The 19650-nt window shown below is 39.2% G+C and overlaps 1 protein-coding gene across 1 annotated transcript in view; it reads right to left on the reverse strand.

Annotated features, from left to right (window-relative positions):
• RAD50 (RAD50 double strand break repair protein) overlaps positions 1 to 19650 on the reverse strand; it is a 109442-nt gene that overhangs the window by 65903 nt on the left and 23889 nt on the right. The window contains exons 3-5 of the mRNA XM_070793195.1: positions 7765 to 7916; positions 2116 to 2301; positions 1574 to 1778 (exon numbers count right to left, since the gene is read on the reverse strand). Coding sequence (XP_070649296.1) covers positions 1574 to 1778; positions 2116 to 2301; positions 7765 to 7916 — 543 coding nt within the window. The remainder of the gene's footprint in view (positions 1 to 1573; positions 1779 to 2115; positions 2302 to 7764; positions 7917 to 19650) is intronic.

Raw genomic sequence — 19650 nt, forward strand, 5'->3', positions numbered from 1 at the left:
TTTCGAACTGTGGTGCTGGAGAAGACTCTTGAGAGTCCTTTGAACAGCAAGAAGATTAAATCAGTCAATCCTAAAGGAAATCAACCCTGAATATTCATTGGAAGGACTGATGCTGAAACTGAAGCTCCAATACTTTGGCCACCTGATGCGAAGATCTGACTCATGGGAAAAAACCCTGATGCTGGGGAAAACTGAGGACAAGAGAACAAGGGGGTGACAGAGGATGAGATGACTAGATGGTATCACTGACTCAACGGACATGAGCTTGAGCAAACTCAGGGAGATAGTGATGGACAGAGAAGCCTGGCATGCTGCAGTTTACGGGGTCAAAAGAGTTGGACATGACTTAGCAACTGATCAACAACAACAATCCTCAAGAGTACCTAGCACAGTGTTATGCTCAAAAGAATAAATACTCACTAAAGGATGCATTCATGTCAATAGGCACTGGGACAGAAAACCAAGCTATTTTCAGATTACAATTCAAATATCTATACCAGTATTTATAAGAGTTTTAAAAAACCAAATAATTAAAAAAAATTTTTTTTAACTTTCCTCTATCTGCTACTTTAAAAAGCCATTAAAAAAACTGTTTTTTTTAGACCAGTAATACCTTAAATGGGAAGGACACTACTGTTGTTCTCTCTGCACCTGTAGCTCCAAACATAGTATACCCTGACACACTGGAAACACTTAATGAATGCTTGTGAAACGAGTGAATGGGATTCCGTTAAAGTCTTGCTTACCAATCACAGAATATAGAAATCTAACTCATTTGTAAATATATCAACACGCTACACATCAATTTCAAATTTTGCACAATGTCGAGAACATCCTACAAATTATAAAAACTGCAAAGAAAGACCTGTTAATTAAAAAATAATCTCTTTTGGACTTCCTTGGTGGTAGAGTGATTGGGAATTCACCTGCCAATGCAGGGGACATGTTCAATCTCTGGTCCGGGAAGATCCCACATGCCACAGAGCAACTAAGCCCACACACCACCACTACAGAGCCTGTGGTCCAGGGCCTGAGAGGCGCAACTACCGAGCCCACGGCCACAGCTACTGAAGCCTACCCGCCCCAGAGCCCACAGCTACCAACTACTGAACCTGCATGCTGAACTACTGAAGCCCATGCACCTCCAGCCTGTGCTTCGCAACGAGAGAAGTGACCGCAGTGAGAAGCCTGTGCGCTGCAACAAAAAGCAGCCCTTGCTCACAGCAACTAGAGCGAGCCTGCATGCAGCAACAAAGACTCAGTGCAACTGTAAATAAATGATTAAAAAAATAATCTTCTGAAGAATACAGAACTGTAAGGTTGAGTCATTACACTGTTAAAAACTAGTGACATGACTCATTAATACAATACTACAAATTCGTTTACCTTCAAATGCAAGATCTTCAGGCAACTTTAGGACTATCTTAACACAGACCTAAGACATAACCATAACATACAGTCTCTGATCATTTTTTCAAGAAATACACACACCATTCACAGAAAAATAAGTACTTTTAGGGTAAGAGATAGATAAATGGTGACCTTCTCCTCAGCATACGAGAGATCAAATTACCTTCAATGGATCAAGTTCATTCTCATAGGATTTGACAATTTCCCTCGAGGATGTTAACTGGGCTTCTTTACTAGTAATCTGATCACGAATCTCACAAGCTTTTTCTTTGTTTTGCTTCAGATATTTTAGTTCTGTTTGACATTCTTTTACTTTCTGACCTTGTGTCTGCCGTACCTGCCGAAGTGTTTCCAAGGCTTTTATGTACCTTTGAAGATATTAAATAAAAATCAAATTTCTTGGTAAGCATACTATAGTATATTCAAACAATGGAAATTATGCAGTCATTAAGATAACATTCACAAAGAGTTTTTAATAACTCAGAAAATGCTTATGACATAATAGTAAGTACAAATGTTACATATATTCTGTCAACCAAGTGAATAATGATGCAAAGAAAGAAAACTGAAAGGAAATATGCCCGCTGGTTTCCACTGGATAAGTGGTATGATTGCTTGACTTTCTGTTTAGAAAAAGAAGCATCCAAATTGCAATTCTGGCTCAATAACTTAATGGACTACAAAATCTAATTACAGGTTACAAACCTTGTTGCTGAAAAAATCTCATCAAACTTTTGCTTCAAAGCCTTTCCTTCACTTAAAGGCCAATTGGATTCTTCTTGGTGACAGAAAATGACATTATTTAGCACAGATTTGGAAACCCCAAGAGAACTTATCATCTCTCGGTCAATTTCTGCACACTTGGAGCTGAGACTGACCTTTTCACCATGCCTGCAGAAAAGGAAAATCAAGAATTTATGTAAAATGGCGTTCAACTGTATCTAGTCTGTTACTTAATTAAATCTTCGTGCCTGTACTTACAAAAAAGCCAAAAAAATCCCCCTCATCCATCCCCAGTGGATGGCCTTCTAATACTAAAAAGTACAACTCTCAAATGTTTCAGTATGTAAAAGTGAAATGAAAAAGTATGTAAAACAGGGTGGTAGGGAACAGGTGCTAGAATTGTTTTTTTATGTAGTTGGAAAACATTTATAGGCAATACATACACGAAAATAAACTATCTTCCATCCTCAAAATTTTAAAATACGGAAAATAAGAGACTCAAAAGAATAAAGCATGATAATACACAGCAGACAGGCAGAGGTACTTAAAAAAATATTGATACTGTGCCGGTTAGATAAGGGACTGTTTAGTAAAAGACACAATAAAAAGAGTATAAAGGCAAACCTTAGTGATGCCCATCCAAATAAATCCTAGGAAGATTCCTAATCAACAGATCTAAGTTCTAGGGTCACAAGGACAGAACAGTCAAAACAGGATTGCCTCAGGGCCTTTTAAGTAAGTTCCCTATTTCATTACACCTGGGGCCAGGAGCATCCCTAGCCTTGGATTCCAAGTGGTTTCTCAGTACCTTTCTTCAGAAGGGTAAACTGACCATTTTCCTTCAAACCTTCTGTCTTGTATACAGTCAGTAGAGGTAATGTCTGTCTTTACTGTCATTTCTGTATGTATTCTGAAAATGTTGCACTGAATGTACTGAAAATGTTTTGTAGGGGGACAGAATGGACAAAGACAGATCAGGACGTTGTAGGCGGCTTTCTAACAGGGAGCCAAGGGGGAAAGGATCATGAGCTTGGTTTTGAATACGTTGAAACTGAGGTTTCTTTGGAAGAACTGGTAGAAAATGAAAGAGACAGCTCGGTACATGGGTCTGGAATCAGGGGTCTACTCTGGAGACATTCACGTATGAGTCACCTACAAATATATATGAATATGTTAGGTAGTTAGAATAGGAAACAGGAGTCCAAAATGGCGGTGGCTAAAAGACAAGGAAGGGAAAAGCCCGTGAAAATAGAACAAAGGAAAGTCAAAGAAAGGTCAGAGGACCAGAGTGAGGACTTCAGGTAGAACAAATAGCACTCCTGGCTAGCCCAATTTGCATAGGGCAGACCCAGGGGGAGGGAAAAACACATAAAAAGAGGGGCCAAAGGGCGCTCTCTCTCTCTCCCTCTCCTGCGCACTGGCATGCTTCCCCACTCTCTTCTCCTCATGTCTTTGGGTCGGCACGCCCTCACACCTTGAGGATTCTCTTGCTATTTTCTAAATAAAATAGAGCTGTAACAATGATTTGTCTAAGAGCTATAACACAGTCTGTCCAAGACCCGAGAGCTGTAATGCGCCGAGGGTTTTAATGTCCGTCACTCCAAATCTTTGTTGTGATGAGACAGAACCGAGCATACACACTCACCTGACAAATATGTACAAATAAAATGAAGAAGAATGAGAATGTAGAGCAAAAACAGGAGAGGATCTAAGACAGAGCCTATGGAACTCCAAACAACTGACTGGGTAGGATGTGAGTGAGGGAGAGAAAGAGGCAAAAATATTGTGTTATAAAATGGCAGTCTAGAAAAAAATTTTCAAGAAGTGATTAACAGCTACCATTTACTGAGTTATACACAGACCCTCCAGGATAGTTATATTCTAATTCCTGGAATTTTTAAATGCGTTAGTTTACATGGCTAAGTGGACTGTTCCTCATCTGACTTTATTTTTGGAAACTGATGTTAAGTGTATTTTATTACAATTTTAAATATTTTAAAATATTTTCAAATTACTCATAATAAACTTCACATATTAAAACTGTACAATGGCTTTTACTTTTGACATATGCATATAATACTTTGATTTTAAGCCAGTGAGATCCGATTTGGCTAAACTACAGAACTATAAGTTTGCACTGTTTTAAGCCATTAAGTTTGTGATTTGTTGCAGCAATCACAGAAAACTAATACACAAGTCCCAATGACACATTAAGCATTTTATGTCCTTTACTTCAACCCCTAACGTCTTTCTAAGATATCTACAGTGATAACGAAGCCATATTCTACATATTAAAAAATAGAGACTCACTGCAAGGTCTATCTGGTAAAGTGAAGTGAAGTGAAGTCGCTCAGTCATGTCCGACTCTTTGTGATCCCATGGACTGTAGTCCACCAGGCCTCTCTGTCCATGGGATTCTCCAGGCAAGAGTACTGGAGTGGGCTGCCATTTCCTTCTCCAGGGGATCTTCCTGACCCAGGGATCAAACTCAGGTCTCCTGCATTGCAGGCAGACTCTACCCTCTGAGCCACCAGGGAAGCCCAATAGCATTATTCTAACTAATACAGAGGTTGTGACAGTTGTAGCTGTTTCAATACAAGAATGGGGGAAGAGAAGGAGTCAGGAGGAAGTGAAGAAATGGAGATAGTGAGTATCAATAACTCTTCTGAAAAAAAAAAACTGACCATAAAGGGGAAGATGAAGACAGACTATAATTGAAGTAAAACGAAACCTGAGCTTGCAGGAGAGACCTGAGTGTGTTTAAAAGCCACCTTCTCTAGCACATAATAGGTGCTACACATTATTGGTTAACAGATTATTTAATTAGTTTAACAAATTAATAAATGAAAGGGATAAGATGATAAATAATTTGCTCAATAAGGATAAAGCTTTGAACTCAGGGCGGCCTAATTCCAACATCCAAACCCATTACAAGATGATACCTGCCCTTAACAGAATGACAACAGCTGAAAGGGACAATATGCTTTCCTACCTGTCTGCTTACCTCATCTTTCCCTATAGACATGATTACTACCACTTTTCACTCATTCAATCTATATTTGAGTGATTATGCACCTTCAATTCAGCAACTGTCCATAAATTTACTCAAAGGAATGGACCATTATTACTAAATCTTTAATGGGATCACTCTGTTTAACTGATAAATAGTATAAAATAAAAAATTAAATGATGATAGTGGATAAGGCTGTGCAGGTGTAGAGACAGGATGAAACTCTACTTTCTGCTCAGTTGTGCTAAGAAACTAAAACAGGTTTATGCAAATCAAAACCACTATGAGGTACCATTTCACACCAGTCAGAATGGCTGCAATCCAAAAGTCTACAAATAATAAATGCTGGAGAGGGTGTGGAGAAAAGGGAACCCTCTTACACTGTTGGTGGGAATGCAAACTAGTACAGCCACTATGGAGAACAGTGTGGAGATTCCTTAAAAAACTGGAAATAGAACTGCCTTATGATCCAGCAATCCCACTGCTGGGCATACACACTGAGGAAACCAGAAGGGAAAGAGACACGTGTACCCCAATGTTCATCGCAGCACTGTTTATAATAGCCAGGACATGGAAGCAACCTAGATGTCCATCAGCAGATGAATGGATAAGAAAGCTGTGGTACATATACACAATGGAGTATTACTCAGCCATTAAAAAGAATACATTTGAATCAGTTCTAATGAGGTGGATGAAACTGGAGCCTATTATACAGAGTGAAGTAAGCCAGAAGGAAAAACATAAATACAGTATACTAACGCATATATATGGAATTTAGAAAGATGGTAACGATAACCCTGTATACGAGACAGCAAAAGAGACACTGATGTATAGAACAGTCTTATGGACTCTGTGGGAGAGGGAGAGGGTGGGAAGATTTGGGAGAATGGCATTGAAACATGTGAAATGTCATGTATGAAACGAGATGCCAGTCCAGGTTCAGTGCACGATGCTGGATGCTTGGGGCTGGTACGCTGGGACGGACCAGGGGGATGGTATGGGGAGGGGGGAGGGAGGAGGGTTCAGAAATTAATAATTAAAAATAAATAAATAAATAAATAAATAATAATAAAAAAAAAAAAAAGTACTTGACAATCATCTCTGGATAACAATATGTCTATATATTATATGTATAATTATATATATTGTATATCTATACATTTGGATATATTTCTAGGAATAGTACTAGGGACAGAATTAGTGATTGTAGTAGGAAAGAAAATTTTGAATACCTTATAGAGAGTATAACCCAAAACAGTGTTTATTTGTCCCAAATGGTTAAAGCAAATCTTGCCTCATGCATTTTATCACCAAAAAGCAATATTGTCCTAAAACCCCTACCACTTAAGTATTTATGTCGATTACAGGTCTCTTTTATTATTTAAAGAAAACACATATATTATATCCTAAAGAGTCTCTTCTCATAAGAACTACTTAATTTTTCTAACATTGAAACAATATGGTATTACAGATAGACTCCTGTCATGTAATCTGTCTTAATACAAATACACATACAGCTCGTTTTCATGTGTCCTTTACAAATTACCAACTCATTTTATACACAAGCATACAAACAACAATAATAATACAGTTACAATCATACAGTATAGTCTTAATTATTCTTCTTTCCAAGGAAATGATTGCAATGCTTATGTGAACTAAGGCGGATGCTCTAGCCTCCCCACACTTCCTCTTCAGGGGTTTGCTTCTGACAGAGAATATGTCACATTGCCACATCAAAAATAACTATATACACATAAACATACAAGCACAACAAACGTTAAATCTGCATCTTTCTCTCTGGTCTTTTCGATATTTTCATCTTCTAGTTTGGAGGAATTAATATTCTTATATAACATCATATTTTGGCTCTCTGTTATCGTTCACGGTTCCCAAATCAGGAATCGTGAAATGACGTCCTACTGTTTCCTATACTCATTTGTAGTTGTAGTCCAGCTAATTTTCATTATGTTCAAAACAAACAAACCAAAAAAGAAACAATGGTTCCATCTTCCTTTTTTTTTTTCAACTGTCAACCTCTCATCGACAAGTTATAATACGTTGGGCAAGCCAGCCTCTCTGGGCATCAGCTTCCCCTCTATAAAACAGTGGCTTAAATTAAATTAGACTGTGAAATGCTGTGTTTTACCCCATAGAGTCCGTTACTCTTAGAACCTGTTCCTGAGGATGATACAAAAATGGAGTTACTGTACCCTGAGATTTTCACTGCTTCCTTTTGAACTGTTATCTTAAACCGACTTGCATGCTGTTTCCCAAAAAAAAATAAATAAATAAATAAATAAATAAAACAGGTTTAAAGATACAGTCTGTTAAAAAATTAATAAGTTCCATTTTGAATAGATTAAAAAACCAGACTGCAAATCCTTTGGTGCTTTTTTTTTTTCTTTTCCAAGCAAACCTTGTACCAGGACTTTGGTCCAAATTGTGTATTCTATTAACCCATATGAGTGTATTTCTGTAAGCATAGTTATGTTGAAATATTTTTAAAAAGCAAAAAAATAATAAGTTCCCTTAAACTTAAAATGTAGAATAAAAACATACAGGTTTGTAGACCGAAAGACAAAAAGGATCAGACATTCAAATATAAAATAAACACCTACTTTGTTCTAGTAATGACTCCTTCCAAGGTTTTAAATTCTGTCTTTTTGCTTTTTTGAGTACAAAGCATAGATCTCTGCACAGCCACAACTTCTCCATTGACATCACGAAACTGTAGACGAATCTGGGCTCTAACATCTGTTTCTTGAGCAACCTTTGAAGGTAAAAAGAGGAAAATCATGCTACGTTAATAAGTATCAGAATATTACTTCTGAAAAGAAAATATTCAAGCAATTTTACTTATCAAAAATTTTAAAAAATGAATGAGATTATTATATGCTATTCAAAATATAGCAAGACCACAAATAACCAAAGAATACTGAGAAAGAAAAACAGAGCTCCCTGACTTCAGACTATACTATAAAGCTACAGTAATCAAAACAGTACATAATGACACAAACACAAACTTACACATCAAGTGAACAGGCTAGAAAGATCAGAAATAAACCCACATACCAACGGTCAACTGGCCTACAACAATGGAGGCAAGAATATATGATGGAGAAAAGGCAGTCTCTTCAATAAGTGGTACTGGGAAAATTAGTGTGTGACATGTGAAAGAATGAGATTAGAAGATTCTCTAATACCGTACACAAAAATGAACTCAAAATGGATCAAAGACCTAACTGTATGATCGGATACTACAATACTCTTTGAGGAAAACTGTTGCAGAACAATCTTTGACATAAATCGCAGCAGTATCTTTTTAGGGCTACCTCTTAGACTGCTAAGTCACTTCAGTCGTGTCCGACTCTGTGCGACCCCCTTGACAGCAGCCCACTAGGCTCCTCTGTCCCTGGGCTTCTCCAGGCAAGAATACTGGAGTGGGTTGCCATTTCCTTCTCCAGTGCATGAAAGTGAAAAGTGAAAGTAAAGTCGCTCAGTCGTGCCCAACTCTTAGTGACCCCATGGACTGCAGCCCACCAGGGTCCTCCGTCCACAGGATTTTCCAGGCAAGAGTACTGGAGTGGGGTGCCATTACCTTCTCCGACCTCTTAGACTAATCAAAACAAAAACAAATGGAACCTAATTAAACTTCAAAGCTTTTGCAGAGCAAAGGAAACCATAAACAAAAGGAAAATTCATCCCACAGAATGGGAGAAAATATCTGCAAATAATGTGACTGACAAGGGATTAACTTCCAAAATATACAAACAGCTCATGCAGCTCACTATCAACAAACAACCCAATCAGAAAATGGACAGAAAATCTAACTAGACATTTCTCCAAAAAAGACATACAGGGGAGCCATCAGGATGGAAGAATAGTAGGACTTGAAGTTTACCTTCTCCCACAAACATCAAAAATAAATCTACATGTAGAATGATTCTCACAGAGTATCTATTGTAAAGCTGGCAAAAGACCTCAGACTTCTGAAAGGTTAAGAAAATCTCCACATAACCAGGTAGGAAAAAGGAACAAAAAGAAAGAAGAGAAAGGAATCAGGATGGGACCTGCACCTGTGGAAGGGAGCCATGAGAGAGGAAAGGTTCCTGCACCCTGTGAACCTCCCTCACTGGCAGGAGATTGGCCAGGACATAAGGGGAGTTTCTGAGTCTCAGAGAAGAATGTGCAGCTCATTTGTATAGTCAGGCCAGAGGGAAAACCGCACAGATGGTCGGTGCTGCCAACCTGCACTCCCTAGCCTCAGATGCTCTTCTGTTGGTGCGGACAGGGACTGAGTGCTGACAGGCGGGCTTCAGAGATCAGAACCAAAGAGAACTGCGGTTGGCCCTGCAGAAACATCCCGGAGCGTGGGGCTGGAATCCAGTCTGAGCTCAACTCAAAGGAAGCCTGGGCAACCTCAGAGGCTAGCTGCCATTGTTTAGGGGGTGCAACGAGAAGAGGGGTAGGACCCGGATTACAGCCCTTTCCCCAGTGTGCGTACTAGCAGCGGGCAGGACACTGCCTGCAGCGTGGGCTTCTAGTGCTCTTCAGCCCCCACCACTTCCATTCCAGACATCAAGAATGGTTGCAAGCCCCCACCACCTCCCTCCCAGAACCCAAGAGCAGTCACAAGCTCCTACTGCTGCCTGAACAGACTCCAGAATAGTCACGAGCCACATCCGTTCCCATCGCCTGCCCCAGGGGTGCCCCTGGGCCACCACGGCAAACCTCAGGATTGGGCAGTAAGCTCCTGCATATGTACACTCCCATCAAGGGGATAAAAACCAGTACACACTGAAGAAAGAGGCTCTAGGCATCCATACTAGCAAGTGCCCTCATATCAAATGTATTAATCCTAGACAAGCTACAAAGGGACAACCTCACATATAAACAGCCCTACAAGGCCACAGTACATAACTAGTTTTCCTAAACTTGAGTGAGAAAAGTATAAGTAAAATGAATACGCAGAAGAACCATTCTCAATTAAAAGACCAAGAGAAATCCCCCAAAAGAACAATGAAACAGACCTCTTTTAATAAACATCAACTTCAAAAAGGAGGTAATGAAAATACTGAAGGAATTAAGAAAGGCTATCAACAGAAATGCAGACTACTGTAAAAAGAAATAAAGGACTACAGAGAACCAAGAGCAATTAGAACATTTATTTGCAGAGATGAAGGCTGAGCTAAAACCAATGAACAGCAGAATAAACAATGCAGAATAATGAATAAGTGCCCTGAAGATAAAATAACGGAAATCACTCAATCAGGACAGCAGATAGAAAGCCAAATGAAAAAAATTAAAGCAATATAAGAGACCTATGGGATAGTATAAGGCATGCAAGTCCACCAATAAGATGGCTACCAGAAGGGGGTCTAAAATTATCTGAAGTAATCATGGCTGAAAACTTCCCAAACCTATAAAAGGAAACAGATATCCTGCTCTGTCCATGGGATTCTCAAGGCAAGAATACCAGAGTGGGTGGTCATGCTCTCCTCCAGGGGATCTTCCCAACCCCGAGAATGAACTCACATCTCCTCTGACTCTTGCATTGCAGGTGGATTCCTTACCCACTGAGCCATCTGGGAAGCCCTAACAAGAAGCACAGGAGATCCCAAATAAGATAAACCCAAACAGATCTGCACTAAGACATACATAAAAATGGCAAAAGTTAAAGAGAAAATTCTTAAGGCAGAAAGAAAAAAAGATTTAATTATAAGCAGCCCTCATAAGGCTGCCGTCTATGGGGTCACACAGAGTCGGACACGACTGAAGTGACTTAGCAGCAGCAGCAGCAGGTTTATCACCTGTACAGAAACACAACAGGCCAGAAGGGAGTGGCAAGATACAGTCCAAGTCTTGAAAGGGAAAAATTCACAACCTAGAATACTCTACCCAGCAAGATTATAATTTAGAAAAGAAGAAGAGATAAAGAATTTCTCAGACAGGCATAAGCTAAAAGAACACAGCACTACTAAACCTATCTTAAAGGAAATATTGGAAGATCTTCTCCAAATCTTTAAAGAAAATAAGAATCTATAAGAGAAAATCAAAACTGGAAAGTAAATCACTTAAACCATTACACATATAAAAAATTTTTTTAAACTTCTATTAAAGTGATGATAACACAATGAAGAACAAAAGAATGAACATGAAGATGTAGAACGGGACATCAAAATCATAACATGTGGACGAGGAAAGTAAGTAAATGTAGTTTTCTTCCTAGGATATCTTTCAGCCTATATGACTACCAGTCTAAGAGAAATACATAAGGAAGGGGTTGACATACTTGAAAAAACAGAGTATCCACAATCAAAAACATAAAATAGATTCACAAAAACCAAAAAGAACATACGTATAATACAAAAAAAAAAAAAATCACAGCACAACAGGAAAAACAAAAAGGAACAAAGAAATATAAAATCAAGAGGAAAATGCAGTTTAAAATGGCAATAAATACATATCTATCAATAAGTGGGGGCAATGGCACCCCACTCCAGTACTTTTGCCTAGAAAATCCCATGGATGGAGGAGCCTGGTAGGCTGCAGTCCATGGGGTCGATACAGTCGGATACGACTGAGCGACTTCACTTTCACGCACTGGAGAAGGAAAGGGCAACCCACTCCAGTGTTCTTGCCTGGAGGATCCCAGGGACGGGAAGTCTGGTGGGCTACCATCTATGGGGTCGCACAGAGTCGGACACGACAGAAGCAACGCAGCAGCATCAATAATTACCTTAAGTGTCAATGGACTAAATGCTCTAATCAAAAGACAGAGTGGCAGATTGGATTAAAAAAAACAAGAGCCTACAATATACCTAAAGATAACCACTTCAGGGCAAAGAACACACACAGATTCAAAGTGAGAGGATGGAAAAAGATATTTCATGCTAACAGAAATGACAAAAAAGCAGGGATTACAATACTTGTATCAGACAAGACAGAATTTAAAACAAAGGCCACAGGACTTCCCTTGTAGTCCATGGGTTAAACACTCATATGTCAATGCAGAGGACAAGGGCTTGATCCCTGGAATGGGAAGACCACACGGGCTGCAAGGCCATTAGGCCTATGTGCACTGCACATACTGAGTCTGTAGCTCTAGAGCCCAGGCTCTTCAACAAGAGAACCACTGAATGAGAAGCCAATACACCGCAACTGGAGAGGAACCGCTGCCCACCTTAGACAGAGAAAGCCCCCACACAGCAATGAAGACCCAGCATATCCAAAAAGAAATAAATGCATGTGACTCAATTCCTTTTAAAAAAGGGCCATAAAGAAGATAAAGATACTATACAATGACAAAAGGATCAATACAAGAAAAGGATTTTACACAACATATATGCACCTAAGATACAAGCATCCAAATACATAAAATAAATACTAACACCCATACAGGAAAAAACTGACAGGAATACAATAATAAGAGACTGTAACACCACACTCACATCAATGGACGGATATTCTAGACAGACTCAGTAAGGAAACAAAAATCCTACGTGATACAATAAAACAGACATAATTGATATTTTCAGGACATTACAGCCAAAAAAATCCCAGAATACACATTCTTTTCAAGCGCACACTGAACATTCTCTAGGATTGATCACATACTACGACAAAAAACAAGCCTCAGCAAATTTAAGAGTACAGAAATTATCTCAAGTATCTTTTCTGACCACAACAGCACGAGACTAGAAATTAACCACAGAAAAAAAAAATGAGAAAAAAAAAATTACTGGAGATTAAACAACATGCTACTAAAAAACCAATGGGTCAATGACAAAATTATAAAGGAAATTTTACAATACCTTGAGACAAATGACAATGAAAACACAACCATGCAAAATCTCTGGAATGCAGCAAAAGTAGTTCTTAGAGGGAAGTCCATAGTGATACATTCCTTCCTCAAAAACAAGAAAAATCTCAGACAAACAACCTAAACTACCACTTTAAGAAATCAGGAAAAAAAAAAGGAAAAGAAAACCTAAAATCAGCCAAAAGAAGGAAATGATAAAAATCTGAAAGAAAGAGTAAAATACAAATTTTTTTTTTAAATATGAGAAAAAAAAAAATTCAATAAAACCAAGACCTGGTTCTTTGAAAGGATAGACAAGACTAACAACCTCTGGCCAGCCTGACCAGGAAGAATAGAGAATCCAAATCAACAAAATAAGAAATGTCAAAGGAGATGTAACAACTGATACTGCAGAAATACAAAAAAAACCTAAGGGAATACTATGAACAATTACATGGCAGCAAATTCGACAACCTAAAAGAAATGGACAAGTTTCTAGAAACATATACTCCACTAAAATTGAATCAAAAAGAAATAGATCAATCACTAGAAGCAAAACAGAATCTGTAATTAAAAAGTACTCTATACGGCTTCCTTGGTGGCTCAGAGGTAAAGAATCTGCCTGCCAATAAAGGAGACGGGTTCGATCCTTGGCCCAGGAAGATGCCACACGCTGAGGAGCAACTACGGCTGAGTACCACAACTAGTGAGCCACAGCTACTGAAGCCTGCACACAGCAACCAGAGTAGCCTCCACTCACTGCAACCAGAGAGAAGCCCAAGCAGCAACAAAGACCCAGCACAACCAAAAATAAATAAAATTATTTTAAAACGAAAAAGCATTCTACAAAAGTCCAGGACCAGACAGCTTCACAGGAGAATTCTATCAAACATATAAAGAACTTACACTGATCCTCTTCCAGCAAATGGAAGAGCAGGAAACACTTTCAACCCTGATACAGAAACCAGACAAAGACACCATCAAAAAGAAAATTACAGGCCAATGTCTTTGGTTTCGGAGAAGGCAATGGCACCCTACTCCAGTACTCTTGCCTGGAAAATCCCAGGGACGGGGGAGCCTGGTGGGCTGCCTCTATATGGATGCAAAAATTCTCAACAAAATATTAGCAAACTGAATCCGACAACCCATAAAAAATATCACACACCACAATCAAGTGGGATTCATCTTAAGTTTATAAGATTGGTTCAACAAAAGCAAATCAATCAATGTGATAGAAGACACAAACAAAAGAAAAGACAAAAACCACATGATCATCTCAATAGATGCAGAGAAAAACATCTGACAAAAAGCAACATCCATTCATGATAAAAAGTCTTACCAAACTGGATACAGAGGGAACACATCTCAAGACAATAAAAGCTATTTGTGACAAATCCACAGTTAATATAATACTCAGTGGTGAAAAGTTGAAAGTCTCCCTGCTAACATCTGGAATGAAATAAGGATGCTCACTCTCATCTCTTTCATTCAATACAGTAGAGGAAAACCTAGCCATGGCTTATCAGTAAGACAAAAATAAAGGGGGGGGGGAGTATCCAAATTGGAAGGAAAGAGGTAAAACTGCCATTGTATGCAGATGATATGATATTATATATAGAAAACACTTTGGCATTGCCCTTGTTTGGGATTGGAATGAAAAACTGACCTTTTCCCATCCTGGAAAGGTTATGCTCAAAATCCTTCAAGCTAGGACTCCTCAGTACATCAACTGAGAACTTCCAGATATACAAACTGGATTTAGAAAAGGCAGAGAAACCAGATGAAAGGTTGTTGTTGAATCACGCAAAGACACCAGGATTCTTGGCCCCCAGAGGAGAAGAATTCAATCCGGGGCCAGAGACGAGGCTTGATCGCTCAGAGCTTTTGTGTAATAAAGTTTTATTAAAGTATAAAGGAGATAGAGAAAGCTTCTGACATAGGCATCAGAAGGGAGCAGAAAGAGCACCTGCTTGCTAGTGTTAACAATGAAGTTATATAATCCAAAGAATGTCTGGAGGTTGTAAAGACCTCATCAGACCTACTCCCATAATTTACATTTTAAGATAACAGAATTAGCCAGAAGGTTTAATCCAGAGACTGTCCTCAGGCAGGATACATTATTGTTATATAATCCTAAGGAATGTGGAGAAAGAAAAAAAGTTTGTCCTTTCTTCCTCCTTGAGAATTCCAGACCCCTCTCTCCTTGGGGACCCCTAGACTCCTTATCAACCTGCCTAGGAAGTGACTCTCTCACAGAGATCAGATCACCAACATGGGTCATACTGGGTCACAGAGAAAGCAAGGGAATTCCAGAAAAACAGCTACTTCATTGACTACACTAAAGCTTTTGACTGTGTGGATCACAACAAACTATGGAAAATTCCTAAAGAGATAGGAATACCAGACCACCTTACCTGTCTGAGAAACCTGTACACAGGTCAAGAAGCAACAGTTAGAACTAGACATGGAACAATGAACTGGTTCAAAATTGGGAAAGGAGTACAAGGCTGTATATTGTCACCTTGCTTATTTAACTTATATGCAGAGTAGTACATCATGGCAAATACAGGGCTGGATGAATCACAAGCTGGAATCAAGACTGCCAGGAGATATATCAACAATCTCAGATACACACATGATACCACTCTAAGGGCAGAAAGTGAAGAAGAACTAAAAAGCCTCTTGATAAGGGTAAAACAGGAGAGTGAAAAAGCTGACTTAAAACTCAACATCCAAAAAACTAAGATCATGGCATCTGGTTCCATCACTTCATGACAAACAGAAGGGGAAAAAGCAGAAGTAATGACAGATTTTATTATTCCTAGGCTCCAAAATTACTGTGGATGTTGACTGCACCCATGAAATTAAAAGATGCTGGATCCTTGGAAGGAAAGCTATGACAAACCTAAACAGTGTATTAAAAGCAGAGACATAACTTTGCTGACAAAGATCCATATAGTCAAAGCTATGGTTTTTCCAGTAATCATGTATGGATGTGAGAGTTGGACCATAAAGAAGGCTAAGTGCTTAAGAATGAATGCTTTCAAATTGTGGGGCTGGAGAAGACTCTTGAGACTCTCTTGGAATGCAAGGAGATCAAATCCTGAAGGAAATCAACCCTGAATAGTCACTGGAAGGACCGATGCTTGAGGTTCCGATATTTTGGTCCCCTGATGCAAAGAGCTGACTCATTGGAAAAGACCCTGATGCTGGGAGAGATTGACAACCAAAGGAGAAGGGGGTGGCAGAGGATGAGATGGTTAGATAGCATCACCAACTCAATGACCATGAATCTGAACAAACTCCAAGAGAGAGTGATGGACAGGGGAGCCTGGCATGCTGCACTCCATGAGGCTGCAAAGAGTTGGACATGACTGAACAATAACAGTAACATAGAAAACCCTAAAGACTCACACAAAAGCTTCTAGAACTAAAAAAAGAATCCAGCAAGGTAGCAAGATACAAGATTAACAGACAGAAATCAGCTGCATTTCTTTACACCAACAATGAAATCTCAGAAAGAAAACTGGAAAAGAAAATACTTTTTAAAACTGCAATCTCAAAAATAAAATACTTAGATATAAGCTTCAGCAAAGAAGTGAAAAACTTCTACACTGAAGACTATAAAACATTAGTAAAGAAAACTGAGGTTCCGGTCAAGATGGTGGAATAGAAGGACGCGTGCTCATCTCCTGCGAGAGAAAGCAAAACTGTAACTATCTGCTGAATGACTGCTGACAGGAGGTCCCCGGAGCCCACCAAAAGAAGATACCCCACGGCCAAAGACAAAGATGCTGCAGTAAGACGGCAGGAGGGCCGCAATCGCAATAAAATCAAATTCTATACCTACTGGGCGGGTGACCCACAAACTGAAGAACAATAATACCAAAGCTCTCCCACTGTTGTGAAGGTTCTGAACTCCACATCAGGCTTCACAGCCTGGGGATCTGACAAAGGGACTGGGAATCCCCTGAGAATCTAACTTTGAAAGCCAGTGGGATTTGATTACTAGACTCCAACAGGACTAGGGTAAACAGAGACTCCAGTCTTAGAGAGCACGAACTCTTGTGCCCACCAAGACCCAGAGGAAAGGAGCACAGTCTCCCCACAAGAGACTGAACCGAAACTACCTACTAGTGTTGGAGGGTCTCCTGTGGAGGCATGGGTCGGCAAGGGCTCACACAGGGAAGGGGGCACTGGCAGCAGCAGTCCGAGAAGGTACCCCTTGGGCGTAAGCCCTCTTAGAGGCCACCATTAACCCTACCATAGAGCCCACAGACCCCAGGGCTGGGTAGCCTCAGGCCAAACAACTATGAGGGAGGTCTGACTGCAACCCCACCAATCAGCAGATAACTGGATTAAAGCTTTACTGAGCAAGGCCCTGCCCACCAGGGCAAGACCCAGTTTTTTCTACCACCAGTCCCTCCCATAGCAAGCTTAAACAAGCCTCTCAGCCTCCTCCATCGGAAAACTGACAGAAGAAGCAGGAAAAAGCGCAGACCCCACAGCAGCTAAAGCAAAAACCACATTAGAGAAAGTTATATCAGGATGAAAAAGCAGAAAGTTATGTCCCAGATGAAGGGACAAGATAAAATCCCAGATAAACAACTGAATGAAGTGGAGACAGGCAACCCTCCAGAAAAAGAATTCAGAATGATAGTAAAGATGACCTAGGATCTTGGGAAAACAATGGAGAAGATGCAAGAAATGTTTACCAATGACTTACAAGAACTAAAGAACAAACACAGATGAATAATATACTAGAAGGAATCAATAGCAGAATAACTGAGGCAGAAGAACAGATAAATGACCTACAGGACAGAATGGTGGAAATCACTGCCACAGAAAAGAATATAGAAAAAAGAATGAAAAGAAATGAAGTCAGCCTAAGAGACCTATGGGACAACATTAAGTGCCTCAACATTTGCATTATAGAGGTTCCAGAAGAAGAGAGACAGAAAGGACCTGAGAAAATATTTGAAGAGATAACAGCTGAAAACTTCAAGGAAATAGTCATCGAAGTCCCAGAAGCAAAGCCTCAGGCAGGATAGACCCAAGGAGGAACACACCAAGGCACATAGTAATCAAACTGACAAAAATTAAAGACAAAAATAAAATATTAAAAGCAACAAGGAAAAAACTGCAAAAAACATACAAGGGAACTCCTATCAGGGAACTCTCAATTGAAACTCTACAAGCTAGAAGGGAATGGCATGAAAGAAAAGAACCTACAACCAAGAAAACTCCACCCAGCAAGATTCTCATTCAGATTTGATGGAGAAATCAGAATCTTTCCAGACAAGCAAAAGTTAAAAGGAGCTTCTCTAGGCAGGAAAACAAGAGCAGGAAAAGACCTACAGAAAATAAACCTAAAACAATTAAGAACATGGTGAAGTGAAGTCACGCAGTCGTGTCCGACTCTTTGCGACCCCATGGACTGCAGCCCACCAGGCTCCTCCCTCCATGGGATTCTCCAGGCAAGAGTATTGGAGTGGGCTGCCATTTCCTTCTCCAGGGGATCTTTCCGACCCAGGGATCAAACCTGGGTCTTCCGCATTGCAGGCAGACACTTTAATCTCTGAGCCACCACAAAAGCCCAAGAACACGGTAAAAGGATCATAATATTGATAATTACCTTAAATGTAAATGGATTAAATGCACCAACCAAAAGACACAGACTGGCTGGGCAGGTGGAAACACGTGCATGTGTGCACTTCCACTTACCACACCACTCTGCGTGAGCCCTCAAATTGTACGTGACTAGTTTATATTGCTAGGTTAATCATGTTTCCATTATGGCTTACCACTGTAATTATCTTTTTTTTTGGTCTGGGTATTGACTGTGAAAACTGATAAATATCTTTTACTATTGTGATCATGTAACTATTACTCCCTTAATACCACTGCATCATGATTGGTCAACAGGAAAATAATAGAATTCAGTATCACCAAAACTACCATTTAACAGAAAAATCTGTAATCACTTTTTAAAATCCAGATGCATATCAGAATTATCTTCGAATTTTTTGAAAAATACAAATGCCCAGATATTGGCGGTTTTTTGGCCAGAGCTCCAGATATATTTCTAACATGCAACCATATTTAAACACAACTGGACTATACGATGATCTTTTACTTTTATCTAGTTTCACTTTTTCTATTACATAGTCAGTGCTCCTATCTCATTTAGTTTATGTTTTCCAATTTCTCCATCTTTTTTTTTTTTGGATGTTCTTTCTGAAAACTTTATCAAGCATAGTAGAAAAGCTTTTGTATATATATGTATAAATAATATATATTAGATATATTTTAGAAAACTTATGAATGTTTCTCTACCTAAAACTTTTACGATATTTTTATTCCACTTGTTTAACTTACAAATAGAATGCTAGATTTCCAATTTAAAAAAACAGATATGCAACAAGCAACAAAGGTTTACTAGATAGCACAGGGAACTATAGTCAAGATCTTTTAATAACCTATAATGGAAAATAATTTCAAAACTAGTATTTGTGTATATGTATAACTGAATCACCTTACTGTGCATCTGAAACATTAAGTCAACTATACTTCAATAAAATATATATATTAAGAAAAAAAAAAGAAAACTTAAGATGATGCAGAGAAATGGAAAGCTATCCCAAGCTCTTGGCTTGGAAGAACTATTATTATTAAAGTGTTCATACTACCCAAAGCAATCTAC

Source organism: Bos indicus, chromosome 7, assembly GCF_029378745.1.
Source record: "Bos indicus isolate NIAB-ARS_2022 breed Sahiwal x Tharparkar chromosome 7, NIAB-ARS_B.indTharparkar_mat_pri_1.0, whole genome shotgun sequence".
Classification (NCBI taxonomy): Eukaryota; Metazoa; Chordata; class Mammalia; order Artiodactyla; family Bovidae; genus Bos; species Bos indicus.